Genomic DNA, 25163 nt, shown 5'->3' with positions numbered 1-25163 from the left:
TTCTGCGAGCCCTGCTGCGGAGGGTGCAGGATGGCTTCGGGGGCGTGTGATCGAGCACATGCTGTCGACTACCATCCAAGCCGGGCCATGGCCAGAATGCCGGCAATGGTAGTCTCGCCGCGGGCGTTTACCTCCACCCTTGTGTGGCCTTATGATGCCGTTGGAGGTATTGAAAAGGCAAGAAAGTAGGTGTTTTATGTCTCGCGTGTAAGTATCGGGAAGATTGACTGTTCTAGGCACATGTAGTAATCGCTTAAGAAACCAAACCTCTATTAACCCTTACTTATTCTCCCGCCTCTACCATCTTCGGCTCTGTCCTTGGGCTAGCACGAGTTCCGTCTAGCCCGAGCCACAGTCTCAGTCCCAATCACCTTGCGGCCAGCAATAATCGCTAGAAGGGTTGGCGTGCCTTGCGAGACTGGCAGGGAGATCCATACGTTCTCCTCCTGTAGAAGCCCCGGATGCTCCCGGTAGGCCCACAGAGGCCTCGACATCATGGACAGAGCCATGATGCCGTATGGTTTTGATTGGAGGAACGCTTCCTTGTCGGTGCGCTTGTTGGCCGATTTAGTTGTGGCGTTCCAGTTGAAAGCTGACTGGGGTGGCGGCTCGTCCAGGACGTGTTGCCGGCTGACGTCCAGGCTGTGGAGAATGGTGTAGTCCACAGTGCAGTGGAGGTTGGGGTCGCTGTGACTGATGTGCCACCCGTTGCTGTAACAAGGACACATGAATACATTCGCCGCTAAGCTGCGCTGATGGGTGCGGGTTGTTCACGTACACTATCACTGCGCTGGAAGCCCCAAAAGGCGCATGGGCAAGCACGAGTTCCTTGATTCGCGCCTGTTCTGTTGAGTTCGAGGAATACATCGACGGGTCGCGAAAAACCACCTTGTCGGCCTCCATGATCGACATGGTAGCTGCGGCGGTGGCATTGACGGTGACGACGTAGAAGGCCCGGATGGTCGATGCGCAGTCTCAAGAAACTCCGGTTCGATAGCGGCTTTTCGTATTGAAAACCGGAAAGAAGTGAGATTGGTGGAAAGTGACCATGATTAGAGGAGACACTGTTGCTGTGTCGTTTGGTGAATTGGATGATAGGAAGGAAGATTGGTAGGTGTGGTGAGTGAGGAAATTTATATCTAATCTGTCTAGGCCCAGGCTGGCTGCATTCAATGCATGAGGCCTGGAGGCCAGCCTGGGTATCTGGTGTACCTCCATTTTGGCCAATGATAACACTAATAGAAACTGATGATAGTGATAAGGCATTCTATCTATCTAGTTAGGACAATAGGACGACCCAAGTAATCAGCTAGAGCCCTGCTTTTCCACTTCAGATCGGTAGATGGCGATGGCTGAGCTACAAATAGCTATGAAATGAATGTTTTCAGACACCAATTTGCCACAACTTCATCACATGTGACTCAGGGCTCTTGCGTGGTTGCTCACAGGCAAGCAGATTCTCATCATGAATGAACAAACGACAAGTCTGGCTCATACACCAAATAAGCGCACAGGGGCACCGCAATCAGAATGGCAGAAGGAAATCCAACTGAGCAACCAGCGAGAAGAGGGTTGTCGTTGATCTAAGCTTATCGTACGATGGGTACGCGAAGCAAGGACCAAGCAGTGAGACCCCTAGTGAGGCAAGGATTCCGCTGCCGGCCTGGTGCGAGGAGACCAGGCCTGTCGTTCCGAGCGTTCCGAGCGTTCCGGTCGTTGGTCCCTTTTGACAGCCGGGCCCAGTTAGCACGATGCCATCTCGCCCCAAAATTTAAGCTTGATCTGTGAGAGATGCGCGGCCCGCAAAGATTTAGTGCTTACCATGCCAGGAATAGTAGCCGCCCGAGACAATTGGCCGCTTGGGATCCAGGGGCCTGGCTCGATGGTCGGTGGTGACAGGATGGGATGGTGTGGCGCGTGGCTTAATCGCACTTATCCGCGTCGGGCAGGTTGCAATGTCCGAAATGTCCGAATTCGCGCGACTCTTATGCGAAGATTAGCGCAACTCGCATAGGCGTTAAGCAGCGCAGATAAAGCCCGTCATTGGCTGCGACCACTGCCAAGCCAAGAAGCCATCATACCCAAACCTCATCATCTCTTCGAACGCAACTATGTGTAACAGTGCCAAGAGCCTCACCCAACTAGCCCGAAGCCCCCTGTCCGGCATCTCGGTCTGTGTCGTGGGTGCAGGACCCGCCGGCGTCTACACGGCGCTGCAATGCTGGCGCAAAGGCCACAACGTCCGCATCCTCGAACGAAACCCAGTTGCGCGCACTCAAGGTCAGTCTCTTTAGACTCTACTCGTGGCTACATTGGACTAGCTGACCTGGCCCCGCGAGCATCTAGGCGACTTCTTCATGATCGCCCCGCAGGTCGTCAACCACATCAAGACCTGGCCCGACATGGCCGACGAGAACGATCGCATCGCGGCAGACCCGCGCGTCTCCTTCCACCGGAACACGGGCGAGCGCATCTCCGGCCCCTCCCCGTTCTCGTTCGACAAGGGCAAGGGCAACAACGACGCCGACGAGCTCGACCCTACCAGGCGCTTCCACTTCCACCACCGGCCCAAGTTCCTGCAGATGCTCATCTCGCAGCTCGAGCGCATCGGCGTCCAGATCGAGTACGGCTGCCGTGCCGCCGAGTTCTACGAAGGCGCGGACAAGGCCGGGGTGCGCCTTGGCGACGGTCGCACCATCGAGGCGGATGTCATTGTGGCGGCGGATGGGATCGGCACCAAGTCGCATACGCTAGTAAATGGCCAGGATATCCGGGCGTGGCCGAGTGGGCTTGCGGGGTTTCGCGCGGCGTTTCCGGCGGATGTGATCGCGGATGATGCGGAAGTCTCGGAGCAAACCAAGATTTTGGACGACGGCCATCCCCATTTTCAGTTGTTCCATGGGTCAGTACCACGGGGTAAGGCCCACTAAGAAGGATTCGGTTCTGACCTCAGAATCAGCCTAGGACTGCATATGACCCTAATGCGGACAGAAGACATCATCACCTGGGGAATGACACACAAGGTCCAGCTTCCGCTCCCACCATCATGATCAAGTAAACTAACGTAACGATAGGACGAAGGCACTGCTTCAGAATCTTGGTTCGCGAACGTCGACCCGTCAACCGTGATGGACCACGTCTCGACCATCCCCACCTTCCCGTCCTTCCTCAAGCGTCTCATAGAGTTGACGCCCAAGGACGGCATTGTCGACTGGAAGATTATGTGGAGGAACCCGCAGCCCCTGACCACATCACCCCTGGGCCGCGTGGTTCAGGTCGGAGACGCCGCGCACACGCTTTTGCCGAGCTCCATGAACGGCGCCAACCAGGCACTCGAGGACGCTATTTACCTCGCGGCATGCTTGGAGCTGGGCGGTAAGGAGAACGTTCCCTGGGCGACCAAGGTTCATAATAAGCTTCGGTAAGTCTTTCTGACCTCTACATCAAGCTTCAACTGACACGTGCACCAGATTTGAGCGAGTATCCTGCTGCCAGAAGCTCGGCTTCGTCAACCTCGCCAAGCGCAACAACCGCGACGCTAAGACGGCCGACAGGAAGAAAACCGAGGACCTGGTGCCCGAGCAGGGCCGGTGGCTCTGGGGACACGATCCGGAGAAGTACGTACAGGAGAACTTCCCCGAAGCGCTGGACCACCTGCAGAAGGGCACCCCGCTCCGGAACACCAACATCCCGCCCGGGTACGTGCACGAGGAGTGGTCGGTGGACGAGCTCAGGGCGCGGGTGGAGAGGAACGAGCCGCTGAATCTCGGAGGGGACTGGTCTTAGATGTGCAGCCTCTGGCTGGTGTTGTTACGTTACCTCCCCGGTTCCACTCAGATGCATGACTATGTAAAACTTGCAATGTGAACACCCCATAAGATGCAACCCCTACTGGCTGCCCCCCCTCTGATTGACCCCTCCTGATTTCAGATGATTCTAGAGCCCCTAAGTAACAACAACAGTATATAAAGGGGTCAAATCTCACTCGTTTCCCAATTAAAATAGATCAATCTCTTCCTCTTTTTTTCCTCTTTTTACCACCACTAACATAACTAAAAAAGCACGTATTACGCAGGCGGTCTAGGCCGTGCTGGCCGGCGAAAGCATTAACCGTGCGGTTAAAGACTATAACGTTAATAGGGGCACCCTTCGTAACCGACTTAGGGGTTAACTTTTGAAAAAAGAGAAATATAAAGCCTTTTAACTTTTTACCCCTGCCGAAAAAACATTTTTAATTAAATAGGCCTTTTTTTAAGCTAACTTAAACTACGTACCAACGTATCGGCTATTTCGTATATATACTCAACGTATTCTCCTTATAAAAAAAGTCGATCACCTCATTAGTAAGCGATGGATACACCGTTTTTTAAAACGTTATCCGGCCCTTAAGACCGTACGTATTAAAGCGATAGATTTTCGGCGCCTCGTATATACATTAAATAAAGCCGTGCGAAAGTTTTTTAATCGGCTTAACACTATTATTATTAATAGTATACCCCCTCGATTTAAATTTAACGCCGATAAAGTAAGAATTACGATTAATAAGGGAAGGTATTTATTAAATAAAAGGGTTTCTTCGAAAGGCTAGTTTTAAGAGAATATAGAAAACCTTAATAAGTTACTTACTATAATAACTCTAGTATACGGAGTTTAAGTTAATGCCTTAGAACCTTAATTAAGAAGGGTATAAATGACTAAGAGAAATCTCTTCTATAAGGATAAACGAAGGAGAATAAATCACTTTAAATTATATAATATTTACTTTCATTTAATACACGTAATATTTAATAGTATTATAATAATTAAACCTACCGCCTATTAAAGTTTAATACGGAATAATTCGGCTAATTACGAGTAGGTAATTATTTTAAAGTATATTAATATTATTAATAATATTTAACCGCTTTTAATTATATTTAAAGGTTAATCGGTTTAGTAATAGTGGTTCTTTTAAAAAGAAAACGAGGTTAATTACGAGTATAAAAACTAAGCCTTTAAGGCGTTATTAAAAGAATAAGCGTTTAATCCTATAGCCTTAAAATAGCTGAAAAGATCTTTATCCCTTTAACGAAACTTAATAACCTTAATTAATAGAGGCTTTTAATTTTTAATAAATATAAAAGTTATATCGATAATAACTTTATATTAGCGGCGTTAAAGGTTAAAGTATAACTCTTTTACTTATTATTATACAGTTTTTATATACTTTAGCCCTTAAATATTAGCTCTTTTAAAGTCTTAAAAAGAAAGTTTTAAAGGGAGCTCGACTTAGTATACGCTATTACTAATAATAGCTACGTTAAAAAGGGGGATTTCTTTCGAGCTTAAATTAAAACACGTAAAGTAGCCTTTACCCTTAAAGTTATTGTTAATAAATAAGTAATAATTAGTATTTACCCCTTTAATATTAAAAAGTTAATAAATAATAAGCTTCGGCGTTTTAATATAATACGAGCTATTAACGAAATTATTACTACCGAGGATACGCGCTAGCCGGCCGAACCGAAAGCTAAAAGGATCGAGACGCCGAAAAACAGCCGGCAGGTTAAAGATTTAGGGGCTACGATACTTAGTATAGAGGTTACCACCGGTAATTTAATTAGAAAGTTATTATAAAAGAAACTCGATAAGAGTATTAATAATTTAACGGCTTAAATTAGCCGGTTAAAACAGGAAAAGGCCGGTTTAAAGGCAGATCTAAAAAAATAAGGGTTTAAAAGAAAAAAAAGTCGATAAAGACCCTAATAAGGGCTTTGTTTATATAGTAAACATCAGGGAGGTTTAAGAGGATGTTAAAAAAGGAAGGCTAAAGAAAAGGCCGAAAAAGGGCGCCGGTAAAGTGATAGAAATTGATGCAAATCGAGCTGGTGGTAAGGGTGACTCTATTGTAGTACGCACGAGCCGAAACAGACCTTAAAATACAGTGTGTGTTGCTTAATTGACCTATCTATTGCTGTTGTTGTTGATTTTTACATCTATTTTAGGGGGGTCAGTGAAGGGGGGGCAGCCAGTAGGGGTTGCATCTTAGCCCCTTGACATTGCCGAGTTGAGAAACTTCACCACCGTGATCCGAGATCGGGACGCTGACGAAAACGCGACTAGGAGCCCCGGGGTTTCTCGTCCCCGAGTGGGCCATAGGACTAAACCCTAAGGAGACGCCAAGGCGCCGGAGTTATCTTATCAGATCCGAATCAGCGGCAATTGTGATGCGCACCACGCTCGCAATCGGATGTTCTATGGCCATGCCAAGCCCAACACGCGCCGCCCGCTCGGCTTGGCTCGAGTGAGGGGTTTTCCTCTAGGCCCCAATGCCCATGCCCCATCCGGTAACGGGTTGCCTCGCTTTTGCAGAGACGCAGGTGCCTCTTCTTGTTGCATGGTGGGACCTAGACGGTGACGTACAAAACCAAGTGGTCCCCCACTCTCTAGTCTCATGACTGTTACCACCTTTTCCCCGAACTAACCGGTGACTGACTGAAGCTCACCACGAATCCCATCATGGCCAACTCGGACAACCCCACGCTCGAGAGCCTCGCGGCTCAAATCACGGAGCTCTCGGGTCAGCTGTCGAGGCAGATGCAGGAGAACAATGTGCCCCCGTCTCCTTCGCGGCCGACAGCCCGACCAGCTACTCCAACCTGACGGGCGAGATGTTCATGGTGCGCCAGAAGCTGCTGGACTCTTTGAATGACATGTGGTGGCTCGCCCAGGGCCCGAGCGAGAGCATCTTCAACTACTGCCACTCGGTAAGGCCCGGCAGTATTAGATCAAGTCTAGTAGTTCCTTCAGCCGTTAACAGCATCGCAGGCCATCCCCGACGCGACGGTGCTCAACACCCTCAACTCGTTCGGCTTCTGGGGCGCCGTGCCCCTGACGGGCTCCACGACCTACGCCGACATCGCCCACGAGGTCCAGCTGCCCCAGGCCGTCGTCTACCGGCTGCTGCAGCACGCCATGACGCTGCGCATCTTTGCCGAGGAGGCCGGCAAGGACGGCAACGCCCCGCGCGTGAGGCACACTTCGCGGTCCGCCGCGCTGGCGCGCCAGCCGGGCCTCCGGGCGCTCGTGTCGACGGTGCTGGACGACGCGGGCGCGCCGCTGATGGTGCTGCCCGAGGCGCTGCGGCGCTTCTCGAGCGGCAAGACCGACCTGACGCAGAAGACGGACGAGACGGCGTTTGCGCTGTTCCACCAGGGCGGGCAGTTCGGGGGCAAGTTCGAGACGTCGTGGGATTACATCGAGAACGACGGGGAGGGCGAGAAGAAGGGCTGGCGCCAGCGCAACTTTGTGCAGTTCATGAGCTACCTCAAGGACATCTTCCTGCTCGAGGACAAGGTCCTGGCGGCGTACGACTGGGCGTCGGCCGGCAAGGCATCCGTGGTGGATGTAAGTACCATTCCTGGCTTGACACTACTACTCACCTGCTTTTGGACCGGTGACTAACGGCCTCCAGATCGGCGGCTCCGCCGGCCACGACGCCTTCGCCCTTGCGCAAAAGTTCCCCGACCTCACCATCACGGTGCAGGACCTGCCGCAGGTGCGGTCCTCGTTCGAGGCCAGCCGCCCGGCGGCCGTGGCGGACCGCGTCAGCTTCAGCGCGCACTCCTTCTTCGAGCCGCAGCCGGTCCAGGCCGACATTTACCTGATCAAGCTGATCCTGCACGACTGGCCCGACGCCGAGTGCCTCAAGATCCTGCGCGGGCTCATCCCGGCGCTGCGGCCGGGGGCCAAGGTCATTATCCTGGAGTACCTGGGCAACGTCAACGAGGAAGGAGAGGGGGCGAGAGCAAGAAGGTCGAGGCGGATTCTCAGCAAGAGGCAGAAGACGCTACTCCGCGGTCCATGAAGCAGTACGGCACCGCCACAGATGTGCGGGTCATGGCCCTGTTCAACGCGAAGGAGCGGTCCGTGTCCAAGTGGAAGTCTCTGGTAGCAGAGGTCGACCCCCGGTTCAAGATCGAAAAGGTCGAGGCCAAGCCCGAGGCCTTCTTTGCTCTGATTGAAGCTGTCTGGACTGGGTAGGAGACCGGGGAGTCTGCTATTTGAAGTTACAAGAAGCCAATGGGAGACACGTAATACACATTGATAAAGAGTCAATAGCCAATGGATAATGCATGGGCCGTGGTAAATATAGTAAAACTGTTCGCAGCCCACTCTGTTGAGCTGGGACTAAATCCGGGTACATGCACTAGAATAAGAAAGACAAAGTATGTCACGTTGGGGGCCTCTCAGGTTTATCTCATCGCTCTATTCATAGCTCTATCAAACTAGGTGGGTTAAACCATAGCGCTAGTGCTAGGACCATCTCATCAGCGATGGGGGATACATCAGCAGTAAGCCATTCATACGTATATCGTACTCAGCTCATTCGCAAGAGCTATCCAGGATCAGAACCGTGTACGGTTCCCCTGAAGTTCGGGCTTTTGGTTAAACCCCCTTCTGTGGGAGGGTGTACACCACTACGGTGTGTTCAGCAGCAAAAGTAATCGAGGAACTTACCTGAAACCGATGACGGACGAGTTAGTCGCTCTGGAAGCGTACCACGGGCGTCGGGTCGTCCGAGCTAGTCGCACTCCCCTCTTCCTCGAGGTCCTCGGATTCCGTGAGCCACGAGCTCCCGTCATCGTCGGTATGCTCTCGGTCGTCGTCGGAAGAAAGGGCGAAGCCAAAGCCCGGCGGACCAGGGCGCACGACCAGGGGGACGTGTCTGCCGACCGTACAGGGGTGCTCAGGGGTGTCGACGTCCAGCTCCTCCTGGCCACAGCAGGGCCATGTCCAGGATTCGCTAGGCGTCTCGCCCCCGGCTTCCGCAGCAGGTCGGTGCTCCGGCTCGCCTGTGTGGCAAACGCAGGCCTCGTCGTGGTTTTCCTTGCGGAAGTACCGGCGACGGCAGTTCAAGCAGACGGCCTCGCCAGCTCTCAGGGGTGGGAGTCTGACGCCAGTCGGGTGGCTGGGCCTTGCAACGTCGGCGGCGGTCACGTCGGCTCCACCCTTGCGGATGTGCTCGATGGTTACCCGGCCTCGGTTGAGGGTCTGCCAGCTGGACTGGTGGCCGTCGGCGCGGAGCGCTGCGTCGGCCTCGCGGGTTTTCTGTCCTTCGGCTCGGGCGGCCTCGAGAACGCCGTGAACACGGGCGGTGTTCAGCGGATCGGCATCGCAGAGGCCGATGAGTATCTTTACCAAGTCGTCGCGAGCGAGTTCCTTGATGTCGGCGCGGACATTCCGGTGCTCGGGGTCATTGCTGATCCTGAGCCCCGTCATGTGGGCATCCAGCATGTCAAGGTCCGGGGTCGCGGACTCCATTAGTTGATCGACTGAGAAGCGGGGCTTCTCGTCGTTCACGGGCTTGTCTGCAGGTGCGTCCATGATGGCAACTGCCTGTGTTAGCTCTTTAGCAACTGGGTTGAGGGATAGGGTAGGAATGTGCGTGCTCTTCGCTGGTGTATGTAGAGACGGTGGCCAGAAGAGAAAGCCATCTCAACAGTAGGGGGAGAGGGCCGGTTATTTATGGGAAGCCGGAGGGAACAAAGCCATTGTGTCCGATCAAGTCAATCGAAAGGACAAGACAACAACAGCTAGGGCCTGCATTGTTCAATGTCTGTTTTCTCTGAACTCGATACAGCAAGTAGACAAAGACGTAGGGTTGGCACAGGTGACCTCCGGAGACGATGCCGCCCGAAATGACCTGAGCGCAGGCATTGCAGCCACTGGAAAACAGCGCCGAAGGTGTTTGAACCGTCATATTCCATATCTGCTCCCAGTTCTGCTGCATCTACTTCATTCAGCGATTGAATTTCAGGGATCGCTAACCAAAGCCCTGCGGCAGCTGAAGCCGCATCGCATGCATGGTGGTGGTGCTTCTTCAGTGGGCGTGCAGAACTGGGCGTGGGGTTGCTGCTGATTTCCAGGGCCTGTTGGTGGGGGTTTTCCCGCTGAAAATTTAGCGGCAACTCTGCGAGCGTAATTCAACGTCGCCCAATGAACCCCGCCTCCTTCCAGCCATGACAGACTCGGACATTGACCAGCGGCTGGTCATCTTCCGTCGCCAGTACTTGCAGCTCTTCGAACCTGATTTCCTCGCATGGCCGCCGCTGAAGCTGCTGAAGATCGCCGACGTGCAGACCTGGCTGTACAAGAACCTGTTCGACGCCAGCCGCGTCCCGCATCTGCCGCCCCCGTCCTACCAGGCCCGCGTCCTGAAGCTCCTGATTGTTCGGATTGAGAAGGCCATCGAGGAGCAAGATGTAAGCCATGACACCGCGATCTTGCATATTGACCTCTGCTGATGCTGTCGCCAGGTGGTCGCCGATGCGCTCACGTCCTACCTCGGGTCCCTGATGACCGACGAGAAAACATCAGGGCTTGAATCCAACCAGCAGAAGCCCTATGTGACCTTCACCTGTATCAAGGACGGGTCAGGCGAGCCCGAGTCCACCGTCACCATCCTGGAGAGGCGCCACCTCGTCTCGGGGTCCAAAACGACCGGGTTCCGGACGTGGGAGGGCGCGTTGCACCTCGCGACGTACCTTCTCTCCGCGGCAGGACAAGATCTCATCCGCGGCAAGAAGGTTCTTGAGCTGGGTGCCGGGACCGGCTTCCTGGCCATCTTGTGCGGCAAGCAGCTGGCTGCGAAACACGTCACGACCACGGACGGCGACGAGGGCGTGGTGGAAGCGCTCAAAGAGAACGTCGCGCTGAATGGTCTGGACGAGAAGAAGGTTGAGGCGACGAAGCTGTGGTGGGGTGATGATCTGAAAGGGACATGGGTCGAGTGCGAATGCGAGACTGAGCCCTACGACGTTGTGGTCGGAGCTGACATAGTAAGATCTATCATTGGGGTCTTGCACATTGCCAGGCAACTAACAGCTCCGCAGACATACGAACCTGAAGCCATCAAATCACTCGTCTCAACACTGCGTCAGCTCTTCGACTTGAGACCGAATCTGTTGGTCATCATCGCAGGGGTGATTAGAAACGCGCAGACCTACGAGGTATTCAGGCAGGAATGCTGTAAGTTTCGGTTGCTCGGATGATGCAGAGCATCCACTAAAAATTTCCAGTAACGTCAAGGTTTTCCCTACAAGAGGTCAACTTCCCGGCCAAGTCCATACGAGAGCAGACCTCGCTGTTCTACGCGGCGGCGATGCCTGTCAAGATACTCAGGGTCACTCGAGCTAGCAGTTAGGAAACAGTAGATGGGAGTCACGGGGAAGCGAAAATAGGGATAGCATGACATTTGGATTTCATTGCTTATCATGCAAATCTAAGTCCGAACCATTGAACCTCGTAACCTGTTCGTAGAATCTCACTCATGTCGTGGGCGATCTCATCCAGCCACCGTATTGGCGATCAACAACCCTCAAGACCATCAAGGAACGAGGAATCACCGTAGGTTCCAGCCCTTACTCCGCATCGCATTCTGGAGAATTCCGATCCCCAGTGGTACGTTCCTGGTTCCACCAGGTTGTAGTACATCGACCAAGCGAAATCCTCAAGCCAATGCTGCGTACGTACGGACCACAGCTTGAAGCTCGAGTAATCCGATGTGCATGGGACCTGGGTAGCGGCATCAAATGCCTCGAAGCCGCAAAGAAACGGGGGACAGGTGTATTCGTCATCGTGATGAGTACTGCCACCGATGGCGGATTTGTGCTCATAGAGCCCCTGATTTACACTGCGCGCAGCAAGGACTGCCATAATGGTAAGCATTGAGCGATTATGCTACGAACAATAGGTAGTCCTTAATTCGGGTTCCATGCTCGTAAAGCAGCTGGCCAACCTTGCAGACCACTTCCAGTTCGCTTTGGGAGAAATGGGCCCAGAACTGGGCAGGCCAAGGATAGTTTGGGTGGTATACAAATCGGAAGCCAATCTCCTTTGTAGTGGCTAGCGACTTAAAAGAGTTGTACAAGTTGGAGAACGTCTCGAGAACGTAGTGCGACTGCAGCACGAGCTTCTGGTCTCGGGGGCTCAGGTCGACGGCAGTTGGGAAGCCGAGGTCGATCGCCGACAGGATTGCGTGGTGGAGGGCAGGCATTCGGTCCACCACTCGCAGGCAGAGTTGTTGCTTCGTGAGCTTGTCGTGGTTCATGTAGGTGTCGATGAACTGTTGGACCGATTTGCCATCATCTGGGTTCACTGCTCGAGACTCGATGGCCATGACGGCCAGCTTGACGCACTCTGGCTTGACGATCTTGTTGGCGAGGCTGCGGACGATGGAGTCATGGTGCTCATCGAGGAATCGCCTGAAGACCTTGGATGCGACGGAGAGGTTGTGTACAGATGAGGCGGTTGGGAGATGCCGGAAGATCTCAAGCTTGAGCTCGGGTGGGCGGCTGCTGAGATGATCGCGAGGCATGCTTGTGGATGCCATGGTGCGTTGTGACGTTGGTCAATCAGGAAATGACAATGATGAGGCTGAAAAATGGAAAGAATTGATTTCAGCTCTGATGATTGTTGGTGGAATCGATGAGAAATGCTGTGCGCATGCCGTCTGAAGAATTTTCGCAGTGAAGGAGAGATGCAGGTGGTGATGTGACGAGAAGTGGCAGGGAAGGCCAGCACAACCGCTGGTTTTGAAGCTGCAGAGCTGGGTCAAGCAGGCTGGACTGGATTAAGAAAGATCGGAAGGCTCTGATGAACAAGAGGTGACTGAGAAGTGAGGAACAGGTAGGTAGAAGGTTGGCGGGTTATCTATCAGCTGTTGAAGCCCAGGCTACAGCTTGACTTTCTACGGTATAAGCAGATCCAAGGCACCTAGATGAGATAACAGTGCTATAACCTATGAGATCCTACAACAACGCAGAGAAAGGAAGCTGACACGGGAACGAAATCTTTCACGGACCTTCTCAGGTTTGGCTGCCTGAGTCCAGATGGGTATGCAGACACCTACGCATCTATAACAGTCTTTCATACCGCAACTAGATGAGGTGGACTTATAAGCAGTGTTCACTGACATCAGTCTCCCTCGAAGCCTTATTATGCAGAGCCCTCTTGAGCTTGCGGTTGCTTGTCTGGCAATAGTAAGTCATGGGTCAATCAACACAAGCAGGCCATCCGGGGAATCCATTCTGGATTGTGGTTTTGTGCATAACAGTCTGATTGTTACCGCGTGTGATCGATTTCAAAAACACTCCCATCATAGGCCAATTGAATAGGGATCTGTGCCAGTTGCCGGCTGTCTACGAAACCATATCTTGCGGTCTACTCTCATGTGCCTCTTCAACGTCGTGGAAATCAATCTTCGCAGGCCCCCGTGCTGTAGATAATGGCCCCTCCCCTCCACCACTACGTGCCGATGAGGGGAATGGAGAGGGAGGCCGGGCTGAACCGGAAGACCTGCTGGGATCGCTTGTGGCACGGCCCGGATGTGGGGTTGATGTGTTATCATAGTCCGAGGATGGAGCCCAGGATCGTGAGTTTAGAGGTTGGACCTTCCTCTCTCCGGGCCGAACATCGCCCCGAGTACCCTAGGGATAGGCAGGCTCGGTAATGTAGAGGCCCGCGGCTATGGTGAGCCGGATAGCGTCACACTCAATGCTCAAGATCACCACCAGTTGCGACTCCCTGTGGTTGTCGTACCTCAATCAGCAGGCGTCCCCGAGCTGAGCGCGTGTGGTCTCCGGGATGATGCCGGCACCTCCAGCTTCGCAGTACGTCGGAGGTAACCCTCCCTACAGGCTTGCCACATCGGCAATCAGAATATGATGCTTTTTTTGGACAGGACCAGCTTATCTCCTCTTGAAATCAATGCCAGAATAAGCCACATTGTGGCCAGTGTTTTCCCTTTTCGATGTCTACTAAGCTTTTTCCGTTGCTATCCCTCTCCCTTCAGGGGTCGAGAATCTTTCCACCGCCGTCGCCATGGAGTTACCCTTGTATTGAGTCTCGCCCCTTGTGGACCTTTCGAGTTCTAGCTGTCCGCCCTCCGGATAGATACGAACATGACACTATGTCTGCTTCGGAACCCGGGAATCATCGCCAAAGTCGAGTGTTGGACGCAGTGCACCCGCAAGCACCTTACTCCGGACGCGGCTCTCGGGGGAACTCGGAGCATGTCCAGATCGCGGTTTTTCCCTTAGAAATCAAGCCGAGGTTAGTCATACCTCACAAAGCCCAACTGCTCGCGGCCCGAGACCAGTTTCGCGACATTCTGAGCTATTCCGGTAACAATCTCGAAGGGTTCGCTCCAAAAGAGGCTCGCACTATCGTCGTTCTTTGTGCGGCCACAATCTCCGCATGCTGTCGTCAAAATAGGATCCAGGCACGACTGCTAACGCTCAAGACTTGGACTTCTATTCCATCTTGGCTGACTCTAATAGCTGAACGCTAGGCTTTGTCAGACATGATCACCGAGTCCTCGTTTCAGTGCTGCTCCGGAAGCTTCAGTAGAAAGACTGCAACTAATAGATATCACTAGCTATTCTAGCCCTCGCTATTCGAGATCCTGACATCCAATGAATCGTCAGTTCATCGCAGCTAAGGAAGTTTCCGATGATTAGCAGCCAAGTTCCCGGGAATAGATAGCTTTGACCCTTTGAAAGGCCCTTTTCGTGAGCCGCTCCAGTACGATGCTAGATTCATGCGCGGTGATCGGACCGCCAGGACTATGATCGAGGCTAGGAAGGCTGACCCGGAGTCTAGCGCCCTTTGAGGTTGATGGATTTACAGTAGATCATTCGGAATTATACCGCTGCCCGCCCTGAGAGCTGTATTTCGCTAATCATTTCCCGCATATAGGAGAAACAGGGTGGGCTTGGCATGGGCTATTGCCGTGTTATTGCCGTAACTGCGGATGACCTGCATCGGCCACTGCCCACGTGAACGCTGTCCCCCTTTTTTGAAGCCGTAGAGTTGCTCCTTCTGGCATGATCCGATGCCGCTCGAGTCGCTGCTGTCAATGCCAGAATGGACCTGCTATGCCGATCATGACCTTCAAAGGGTCATGCCGTACTGCACCATAAGGACGGCCAGCTCCTCCTGGTGTGAGTTTCCATTGCCTGCCGAGGAGCATAATGATGGCGCCTTCCGGTACTTCACTAGACACTACTGCGGCCGCAGATAGTCCATGGTAAGCATCCAATGGTTCGCATGAATGCGGAGAGTTCGTGTCGTCGGCTGGTGAAGTCGGCTATGCTGGGGCACAAATGAAGGGGCAAGTCGAGTTGTCGGGAACAAGCAGAGCGTTCAAAGACCATATCGGGGTTTGGAAAAATTAGCCCAAGCAACATCTTCCATTACAAAGCCGGGCTCGACGCTTCCTTCCGCTCGCGATTGGCAGCAAGGAGCATCTAGAAACTGATTAGATCCGGTTTTCATTCAGCGTGCTTCGGCCGAGATGAAACACGGCAAGCCGCCATGCCACAAAGAATACTAACTAGTCGAACTTCTGAAGTCATCACGGACAATCGGCACCACTCCTGATATTATTCCGGAATTAAGACCCAGCCGGTTGGGACGACTACGATGCGGCTAGATCTATCGAGATGGCCATTTTGCGTCCCGAAGAATCTGTCCGAGTCGACAACGGATCACTTCGTCCGCTCGTGTTGCCGGATCTACTCCTCGTTCGACCTGGAAACACGAACCGCTGCCTTGGCAGACTGCCGGAGCGTAGCTTGACGACTCGCAGTCCATGCCAATAGTCACCAAGCTAGAGCGTCGAGAACGATCCCGCCCGGGCCTGCTCCTAGGCCGAGACTAGGCATCTAGTCAACTCAACAGAGAGTGGGCCATCGCACAGCGAGCGTTGAGCCGAGTCGGCGGGCTCGTTATATGCTTGCTTGCTTGCTTACATTACATGTGAAAAGCCACCTCCAGGGCTGGAACGCATTGGTTTCCGGTTCGTCGACGTGGCTGGTCGTAACCACCGCCGAAAATGATTCGGATGTGATTTTCCCCATTCCCCGGGGGCTTCTTCCCACTTCCAAGGTTCCCCCGCCACCGTTCACATCATGTGTTGTTGTTGTTGTTTCAGGCCTGTCCTTCGGGGACTTTTTAGCAAGCTTTTCCCATTCCTCGCCTTTCGACGCTTTTCTTATTTCAAGGCCAATATTTGGTCCTCACCAGCCTGCCTGTAAAGGCAAACGACCGAGATGCGCCCCTGCCTCGACCGGGTTGACGGGACGCCCATCGACCTAAGCGAGTATCGCGAATCTCCCGTGAGGAGCCTTCGGTCCGCCTTTCTTTCTAATGTTCTTGCTGTCCTTCGTTCTTTTTTTTCTTCCGTGAACCGGGCCATCGGTAAATCGTGTGTGAACGTCCCCAGTTTCCTTTTCAGCTGCCATCAACCAAGACCAGGGGTTCACGGAGAAATGAAGAGATTAAATTGCCCAAGTTCGGATCTGGAGTAGAGTAAACGAGAGTCTATAATAAAGACCAAAAAAAAAAAAAAAAAAAAAAACAGGGCCGCAGTGGACTTGCGCATTAACCATTACCACCCAATTACGACAGCCGGTCGCACGGAAGACCATCCCGCGCCATCTCGCCCTAGCGCTGCGACCCTGTCGTTAGCCATCCGCACCCGTTGCCCGCAGCTGGAGCGGGCCAATTCCGCACACACAAAAGCACGCCAAATCTCGTCAGTTAGGCCCAGCCCATGGGCTCCAAATCTTTTCCAGCCGGCGCACAGCGCTAGGTGGTCCATCGGCAGACCTACCAGCAGCGCCGGCACAGGAACGCCAACGTGCCAAATAGCGTGGCAGCAGGCAGGACCATACCTTTTTCTAGTGCGCGGTGCACCAAACAGCCTCAAAGCCCGGCCGCGGGGCACGCCTCGCATAGAGTGACAAAAGCGTGGACGTTGACGAACAGCGCCGATCGGTCGGATCGTCAGTTGTCGCTAATTACTCTGTCGAGTACTCGAGCAAAATAGATAGCCTGACAGGTAGTCTGATGGTTGTATCAGGACGAATCAATGAATCGATTAGGGGGGAGGTTCTGGGAATGTAGCATCTTCCCAATTCGCCCTTCGCAAACACACACCAACGACCCTTGTCGGAGTAGGTCCACCCTTTTACTAGTCGGCGGAGCCTCTTCTCCTCTCTCTCTCTCTCTCTCGTCTCTCTCTCGTGCTCTCGCCCTCTCGTGACCTGACTTTGCCTGACTTTGTCTGACTGCCTACCTGCCACTAGCTCCAAGGGTGCATTCTCCCGCCGCGTAATTCTCCTGACAGGTCCGCATGGACCACGCCCGTCCCGGCGCAGAGATTCCCTTCTTGGTCAAGCGATGGGCCGCTAACGAAGGGATCTGTAGCACAAACATATTAACTCGGTCCAAGCGGCACCGCGGCATAGATCGCAAGCCTCTCCGGCATACCTTTTTTAGTCTGCCTCTGCACTTGCTCTGGTGGTCGATCGTCTGGGCGCTCTACCTAGCTCGAGCCATCATATACATAGATTCGACAAGCGTCGGTTCTGGGGCTCTCCTCGGCTCAATAAACCCACGTTCTCTACCTAATCTTTCGTCATTTACGCTTCTCTCTCTCCGAAAACGAACGACGACGCTATCGCCAACTCACGCCATCCATACGATCTCCAGCGAATTGCCTCCAGCATATAAGGTGTGCGCGTGCTGCAGGCACCCTTTCGGCTCCGGTTCCCCCTGTCCGGCCATGCACGGGTAACGAGGATCCATCACCTGGGATTTGTATCAACAAATTCTCGACCGACAGAGAAAAAGAAAGAGAGCCGCCTATTAGGGCCCCATCTTTTCCCTGTCCCAGTCCCCCGTCCGTCGGCAACCTCACCGGCACCCCGACGACCAGCTGCAGTAATCAACGACGACGACGGCGACGACGACGACCAGCCGTAGCAAATCCACTACGACGACCAATTGGCGGCAGCACAGCATCATCATCATCATCATCAACGACGACGACAACACCAACAAAAACCCCGACAGCAACCATGACGTCGCAAGAGACCTCCAAGGTCGACTACCAGGTCGCCTCGCTGGCGGCCGGCTTCTCGCTAGGCTTCGGCATCCTGACGGTCTGGGAGGCGTCGAAGCAGACGATGCGCAACAAAAACCCCCTCCGGAGCGCCTACATCTGGATGCTCTGGGGCGAGATCGCGGCCAATGTGGTGCTTGGCATCCTCGCTTATCTGTATCTCGACGGCACCGTCACTCCGGGGTAAGCTTCTTTTTTTGAGTTTTTGCTTTTTGGGGTTTTGCTTTTCTCAGCCGCACCGCGCCGCACACGTGCATGTGCATGGTGCCGTGCATGGAAGCATCGGGGCGATGGCCAAATAGGGTGATTGCTAACCGAAAGACTTGGCGTGATTCTAGTGTGCCTCTCTTCTTCATGATTCTGCTCTGCTGGGTGTTTGAGATACAGCTCCTCATGCAAATCATTGTCAACCGGATCGCCGTCATTTCAGAAAGCCCGCAGGTGGTCAGCTACATCAGGGTACGTGCCGTCATGGCGGGTCCGGCATCTACTTGCTTGCAGTTTGACTGACTTGCTGCTGCAGTGGGGAACCGTGGCCATCATCTCGTCCATCAACATCGCCGTCTTCGTCATCTTCATTCCGGCTCATCTGGAGAAGCCGCCGACCGAGGCGTAAGTGCTGCCTGTCTGCATCCGATGGCCGTGATTGCTAACCTACTACAGATTCGTCGAGGTCAACAAGTACTGGGACAAGATCTCCAAGTTCCTCATCTGCTTCATGGACGCGGGCCTCAACTGGTACTTCCTGCGCATCGTCAAGCAGCGTCTCGTCAAGTACTACGGCCTGAACAAGTACGCCCCGCTCGTGTCCTTCAACGCCAAGCTCATGGTCTTGTCGGTCGGCATGGACGTAAGTTTTGGAACTCCCCTAGAGGGGCACTGCTCTATCCATTTGGCACCATACTCACACTGCATCAGGTCCTCCTCATCGGCCTCATGTTCCTGCCGAACCAGGTCGTCTTCATCCAGTTCCACCCGGTCACCTACATCGTCAAGCTCAACATCGAGATGGCCATGGCGAACCTGATCCGGAAGCTCGCCCAGACGCCCAACAACAACGAGCCCGAGAGCTCGGGCGGGACGGGCCGGTGGCACGGGTACGGCACCGAGTCCTTTGGAAGGGGCCACAACCAGGACCGCGAGCTCGAGACGTACACGCGCACCATCGACAACAAGGGCCCGCGCCCGAGCTCCCGGGACTCGGACGACAGCGCGTTCGGGCGGGGCATCCACAAGACGATGCACTACAACGTCACCGTGGACGACGCGCCCGGGGCGTCGCACGCGCACACGGCGGCGGCGACGGCGAAGCCGCTGTCGGACACGTCGGACGAGGACGAGATCTCGCTCGCCAACCACGCCGGCCCCCACGCCGTCTAGGATCCAAGGGAGAGGGAGGGAGATATATATAAAAAAGGAGGGGAAGCAAAAATCAGGAAAAGCAAAAAGCCTTTGTTACAGCACATGATATTATGGGGTCGACATGGAGAAGCCATGAACACAGGTTTACCACCGTTCCTCTTACTCAGTTGGTCCGGTATATACCCAAAGCCTGCTAAAATAATAATGTTTCCAATACATAACAGCCACCACTCTCGTCGTCGCAAGCCGCCCAGACTTGTGTTTTCCTTGAATTCGTGAAAAGCCAGCACGCAGCCACGTTTCTTGAAACGAATCCGTGCACATCTTATTAACTCCCAAAAGATAACGCCTAAAGCGAATCCACACCGCCGTCGCGCGACCCCCTTTCGGTCGCCCTCGCACGGCCTAGCGCCAGCCACGATACCCACCCTGCCATGAGGCAGTCTGGCCCTTCGAGTTGCAGGCCGCCATCACGTGCATGAAGTCGTACGAGCTGTGGGCCGCAACACACTTTACTTGCGGCTGAGCGGCTCTCGGGGCTTCTGCCAGCGTCGCGTTTGCCAACCTTCTTTTTTCCACGCGCGCCCCCATCGCCGTCAAGTGCGGGCAGAGATGCGATAATCTAGATTTCGTTAGGGGACCGCCGCGTTCATGGTTGTCGGAAGCCTTTCGTGGAAAGTTGATGCAATCTCGAGAGACGCTCCTCATCCAGAAAAAAACGACAGCGGCCGTGACGGAAATGGTACAAACCTGGAATGGCTAGTATTCCTGGGGAAAAGGACTGCCGGCTATTGTGAGTTGCATACCTTGTCTGCATGCATTACCTTCGAAGCAGGCCATTCATTATGTATGGCCAGGCCAGAAGCCAAGCCCTCTGGCAATTCTCCAATTGCCGGCTCTGAGCTTGGTCATCATTTCGCAGCTCGTCGCTCCTCTGGTCGTTGGTATAATGATCGACAGTGCCGGTGGGGATGGCGACCAGGTGACGAGACTGGCATTGTTTCACTGGCCAATGCAACCTCATGTAACATCGACCAGGGCCAAAAAAAAAAACCGTTTCGCGCGTGGGAACAATACTGGATAGGCTCGAGCCAGGCCGGCCAATCACCATGACGATTCGGCGAATGACCCGGTGATAGCACGGGAGCGCAACAGCTGCAAGGACCTGCTGCTATCTTTTCGACGTTGTCGGGCTTCATTTTCCGTCCCAAGGTTCAGCAGGGAGCGACGGCCAGCCCCTGCCGCCGTCGCCGGTCCAGAGTGCTGGGAAGGACCTGCCATCCACTGCAACCCCCACAGCTGGCGTGATAGCCGCCGGGAGGCCATGCTTGCTAAGCTGCCAAGTTCCTGCCAGCAGCGCCAGCCGTTCGTTCAGTCTGGCGGTCACCGTTACAGAACGACCCTGGATCTCGCGATGGCCTAACTGCATCGGTAGCGATTATCGCCAACTGTGCCTGTCAGCGACAGCCATCCATCTCAAGAGTGGTTCCTACATGCAGGCAGGAAACCCCGGATGTTGATCACACGCTCTCCTCAAACCTCAAAAGGGGAGGAGGGGATTGAATTGAAGGCCAGCTGTGGACAGTGCTTCGAACAGGAGACATGAGATGACAGGACCAAAACAGACGACAGCAAATTCGCGTCGATGGCGCCACGGGCCATCGACGGTCTGTAGATCTCTCCGAGGGAGCCCGGCAGTTGGTTCTCTATATAACCGTCCCTCAACGCCGCGATGTTGGGTGGGAGTTTTTGCTCGTTCTCCAGTCCAGTTCGTTCATTCTTCACATTCACCACCCGCCTGTATCGTTACCCTTTTCTCCAATACCCAGTCCAGCTAGCTGTCGACGGTCTTTACACGCACATTCCTTCTTCGCTTCTTCTTCTTCTTCTTCTTCTTCATATTATACCCCAGACAAAAACAAACAAACAACAAACCTCTTCGTTCACCCTCCGACAACAATCAAGATGCAGTTCCCTACTATCTTCCTCTCTGCTGCCCTGGTGGCCCTCTGCAGCGCGGCTCCCGTGCCCCAGAGCAGCGGTGGCGGCAATGATCTGCTTGGCGGACTCGTTGGTGGTAAGTTGCCATGAACTCGTCCCATGTCTGATTCCATGACCCGCTTTGCTAACAAGACGACCAGGTGTCGGAAACACAGTGGGCGGTGTCGTGGGCGGTGTCGGCAACGCCGTCAAGGGCGTCGGCGAGGGCGCCGGTGGTCTGGTGAACGGCGTTGCCTCGGGCGCGGGCAACGCGGTCGGTGGTGTCGTCGGTGGCGTGACGGGCGGTGGCAGCGGTGGCAGCGGTGGCAGCGGTGCGGGCAACGGCTCGGCTGCTGGTGGCTCTGGAGGCTCTGGTGGCGGTCTTCTGGGCGGAATCCTCAAGGAGTAAAGGAGTCGGCGATGACAGCCTTCACGCGAACCAACACACGCCAAAACGCCTTACTTTCTTACTTGTCAATCATACTGTGAGCAGCCAATGCGTGCTTGAGTCGGCCACAGACTTTGAAGCGCTCGATACCCTATTACGATTCCCCAGTCTAGCTTCCGGGCCGTCGCTACAGTAATATCCTTGAGCCACCCAAACATGAGCCTCGTCCATTTGTTAATCCGTGAATGCACAGGTGGTTTGCTGAACTGGATGGGGTCGAATGAGCCAAAACAGTAGCGCCCTCGGTCAGCAGTGCCGATGATGGCTCTGTGCCAACACATGTGCTCTAAACCCTTTGCTGTCGTGGTTTTCAGCCTGTTTGCTCCTCGACTGGAGCAATGGCTGGTCCGGACCCGCCTCATTGTTCCCTACATCACGGCCTGTTCTGGCCATAATTTGCGAGTACTCCGGGCCCACGTAGTCTGTCAACCGCCATTTCTTGATCAGGAAAGAATGGCGTGGCGGTTCATGCAGAAATCGTCAGTCATTGTCATGGCGTACTTATCACAGGACAATCCTACGCCTGGACACGCTCGGCCGAGGAGACCCAGTATTGCCGGTAGTAGTAGATCCGAATCATTAGTCACGACTTTCTTCGTGGCGGAGCAGGGTTGCCGATCGTTGCCCTCTGCGATTTCCCCCCATCTTGGTTTATCTCATCTCACGATATGTTAGATACCTGGGAATGACTGGGTCACGGTACCTTACGTATGCAGGATGGTGAGATTTGGTCATGCGAGCGAGTACAACGGAATAGGGGCACAGTCAGCCAGGCGTCGATATTTCCCGGTTCGTCCCAGATCTTATCGGCAACGCCAATCTGCAGCGCGTGAGTGGTTTCTGCAGTCTGGCAGTGCTGCGGAATGTGCAGAGCTGCATATTACGCTCTAGCTTCCTGCGCTCATCCACGCAACTGGCTGGAAATGTCTAATGGCCCACATGAGTACTGCTCTATTGTCCACGCACCGGTCTAGCGGAATCACGGCCGTTTCCCTCCCCAAGATGCTAGCCCCTACCGAGATGCCACAGTCAAGGCCTCTGTCTTGCGCCTTTCCTCTCTACTAAGCCCACGACTCCCGGTATTGAGCCGGCGTCTCCTCGGCAGATGACGAGGATGGACCGGCGTTGTTGAGCTCGTCTGCCAGTCTCTAGCACTGCCGTGCAGGCTGGAGTGCGTAATTGCGCTGGTCACATATGGCTTGGAACTCTGCACACCAGTCGTGCACATTGCTATGTGAGAGAACCACCACATTATATGGCAAGGCTGTTGGACTTTTCCGCCGACTCCTGTAGCCATCGTGATGTTCCGCATGTTGGTAGACGATATGCCCATGAAGACCTCTTCAGTCAGCATCTGAGCTTCCGGTGCTTTTGCGTTGGCTTTGTCAGTCCTGAGCTTCGAGGCCACGCACCCCTGACCGCCCCCTCAGTCTCGGGCGAGGCTAAGGGCCCCGAGGGTTAGGGGTGATTGCCGCAGCCCCCCCCCAGACAGACTGGAGAAGAAAGAGATGCATCACTTGGGATCTAGATGACGCGTCGCAAGCCTGGAACAAGAGCGCGGACCGCCCATCTGAGAACCGGCTGTAGTTCCGCCACCAAGGTAAGCACCGAAGCGAAAGCCGGTGAGCGGAGCGGTGTACTTTGGGAGCACCGGGCGTGAGCAGCAGGCTTCCATGAGTCAGCAATGTCAGACACGGCTTCCAAAGATGTAACTTTGGAAAACCGCACTTTCAGAAGCGTGCGCTTCTTATGTCCAAAATTGGCAGCCGAGGAATCGAGGACTCATCGGGCCCCCAGGGTCCCACGCCGAATCCAGGCATCCGAATGACAGAGGCATTGTAGTTTCAAGATCCTTTCGGATTAGTAGTGCTTCCGAATGATATTTTTCAAAGGGGCGGAGGCTGGCTTACTCTGGGAATTGGCCTCGCTGAGTAAGGTTAGGTCAGACAGGGGCTGGATCCTTTGGCATCATTTGTGGAAAATGACACTCTCAACTTTGAGGGCATGCCAACTGTAAATCAAGCAACGGCCCTCGGCGAGCTCAAACCACCCACCTGGGATTGGTAGGCTCTGATCGACAGTCGGTATGAGTTGCCGAGATGCACGCATGCTAATCATGCGCGCCCTCAACGCCCGGTCAGGTCTGGGCCCTCGGCCCTGAAAAGCAGGGCGAGAAAAAGCAAAATCCGTGCTACGTTGACCCAATGTTTCCGGAGAGCCAACGTGAGCGATTGGATGGCTGCAAGGGCTTGTGGTAGAACCCCCGTGTTAATATCCAGGGGCAGCTCGGCCACAGACCACCTCACCCGTACCCATAGGGAAACTGTCAGAAGAAACGTACGCGCCACCTTCCTAGGCGGGACATCATGCAAGGGGGAATACATGCACGACAGAGCCTTGGCGGGCGCAATCAATCCTCGCAAGTTGCTGCACCCCTGAGTCCCTCGGTATGGTTCCGGCCTAGCGCGTTACCTCAGCCTCACTCCCTCGCGCTCATAGGTCCTTCCTTCTCCAGGGGCTCCTATTGGGCCACCGAGGGCCGATGCTATAGAAGGATTCTAGGCGCGAGAAACCACCGGGTCACTCGTTCGATAATTCCTGCCTGCTCCGTGTAAAAAGAAAAGAAAAGAAAAGCAAGCAAATGCGACGCTGACGGCTGACCCACGCCTGGATAGCTTCCTGCTCTGGCCTCGGGCGAGCTCGGCCAGTCACGGTTCCAGGGCCTCGCAGCCATCAACCTCTTCCTGTCTGCCCTTGGAGTGCATGGTGGCATCACATGAGGTCTGATCATGACCAGACGAGACTATGGACACTAGACCGCGTTAGTAGATTAATACTCTCGCGGCCCAGTAACAAAGAAAACCCATGAAGCTTGCTTTGTGGCAGGACATGTCACCATGTCACAGGAATGCTGGCTCCTTCTACTGAAATCCCGCAGGTCATGCCGAGTCGGAACAATTGCACGTTTTGCGGCTGTCCGAGCCCGGTACCTGAAACGGGATAGCTATTGATTTGACCATCAGATAAGGCCCAAGCCGCAGCCCGAACCACCCTCATACACGCGGCTCTGCAGCGGCCCAGCCGGGAGGAGCGTTGACAGGTGCGCAGAAAAAGCATCGTTCGTCGAGGGCCCAGAAGGATCTGAGCCCCGGGTCGGTCAACGGTGGTACCTCGGCTGCGATTACCCCTCGCCCCGAACGCCACCAAATCTCGTCACCCAGGTATACGTGCCCTTATCGCAAGCAACGTAACTTGTTCCACCAAGTCAGAAACCTGCATGGCGTGAGTAGCACAGCCGAGTCGGATGATGCTGAGCACGCGTGGGCCTGTTCTTCGGTGTAAGCCATCTGCTGTCCGCCGCTTCTCCTTGTAGTACTCCGACTATGACTACGCTCACGGCAGGCATCATGGATACGTCGTAAG

The 25163-nt window shown here is 54.2% G+C and overlaps 8 protein-coding genes across 8 annotated transcripts; 5 read left to right on the top strand and 3 right to left on the bottom strand.

Moving 5' to 3' along the window:
* Positions 1 to 323: 323 nt before the first annotated feature.
* PG986_013083 (uncharacterized protein) lies at positions 324 to 912 on the bottom strand (the record flags this gene model as incomplete). The annotated part of the gene is made up of 2 exons (XM_066849305.1): positions 324 to 642; positions 779 to 912. The coding sequence occupies 2 exons, from the start codon at positions 910 to 912 to the stop codon at positions 324 to 326; spliced, it is 453 nt and encodes a 150-aa protein (XP_066696001.1).
* Positions 913 to 2111: 1199 nt separating this feature from the next.
* PG986_013082 (uncharacterized protein) lies at positions 2112 to 3786 on the top strand (the record flags this gene model as incomplete). Its single annotated transcript, XM_066849304.1, has 5 exons — positions 2112 to 2280; positions 2347 to 2902; positions 2960 to 3023; positions 3075 to 3421; positions 3471 to 3786. 5 exons carry the CDS (start codon positions 2112 to 2114, stop codon positions 3784 to 3786), a joined length of 1452 nt encoding a protein of 483 aa, XP_066696000.1.
* A 2712-nt stretch (positions 3787 to 6498) lies between these two features.
* Positions 6499 to 8022, top strand: PG986_013081 (uncharacterized protein; the record flags this gene model as incomplete). Its single annotated transcript, XM_066849303.1, has 5 exons — positions 6499 to 6566; positions 6620 to 6746; positions 6808 to 7386; positions 7454 to 7759; positions 7852 to 8022. The coding sequence occupies 5 exons, from the start codon at positions 6499 to 6501 to the stop codon at positions 8020 to 8022; spliced, it is 1251 nt and encodes a 416-aa protein (XP_066695999.1).
* Positions 8023 to 8520: 498 nt separating this feature from the next.
* PG986_013080 (uncharacterized protein) lies at positions 8521 to 9366 on the bottom strand (the record flags this gene model as incomplete). The annotated part of the gene is made up of 1 exon (XM_066849302.1): positions 8521 to 9366. The coding sequence occupies one exon, from the start codon at positions 9364 to 9366 to the stop codon at positions 8521 to 8523; it is 846 nt and encodes a 281-aa protein (XP_066695998.1).
* Positions 9367 to 10001: 635 nt separating this feature from the next.
* Positions 10002 to 11185, top strand: PG986_013079 (methyltransferase-domain-containing protein; the record flags this gene model as incomplete). Its single annotated transcript, XM_066849301.1, has 4 exons — positions 10002 to 10244; positions 10299 to 10820; positions 10875 to 11010; positions 11061 to 11185. The coding sequence occupies 4 exons, from the start codon at positions 10002 to 10004 to the stop codon at positions 11183 to 11185; spliced, it is 1026 nt and encodes a 341-aa protein (XP_066695997.1).
* A 531-nt stretch (positions 11186 to 11716) lies between these two features.
* Positions 11717 to 12373, bottom strand: PG986_013078 (uncharacterized protein; the record flags this gene model as incomplete). The annotated part of the gene is made up of 1 exon (XM_066849300.1): positions 11717 to 12373. One exon carries the CDS (start codon positions 12371 to 12373, stop codon positions 11717 to 11719), a length of 657 nt encoding a protein of 218 aa, XP_066695996.1.
* Positions 12374 to 17906: 5533 nt separating this feature from the next.
* Positions 17907 to 19330, top strand: PG986_013077 (uncharacterized protein; the record flags this gene model as incomplete). Its single annotated transcript, XM_066849299.1, has 5 exons — positions 17907 to 18133; positions 18289 to 18409; positions 18474 to 18562; positions 18614 to 18800; positions 18869 to 19330. 5 exons carry the CDS (start codon positions 17907 to 17909, stop codon positions 19328 to 19330), a joined length of 1086 nt encoding a protein of 361 aa, XP_066695995.1.
* A 1947-nt stretch (positions 19331 to 21277) lies between these two features.
* On the top strand, positions 21278 to 21701 carry PG986_013076 (uncharacterized protein; the record flags this gene model as incomplete). Its single annotated transcript, XM_066849298.1, has 2 exons — positions 21278 to 21389; positions 21454 to 21701. The coding sequence occupies 2 exons, from the start codon at positions 21278 to 21280 to the stop codon at positions 21699 to 21701; spliced, it is 360 nt and encodes a 119-aa protein (XP_066695994.1).
* Positions 21702 to 25163: the final 3462 nt, after the last annotated feature.

Source organism: Apiospora aurea (assembly GCF_038362705.1).
Source record: "Apiospora aurea strain CBS 24483 chromosome Unknown utg000008l_segment0_segment0, whole genome shotgun sequence".
Lineage (NCBI taxonomy): Eukaryota > Fungi > Ascomycota > Sordariomycetes > Amphisphaeriales > Apiosporaceae > Apiospora > Apiospora aurea.
This window is presented reverse-complemented; position numbering and strand designations above follow the sequence as displayed.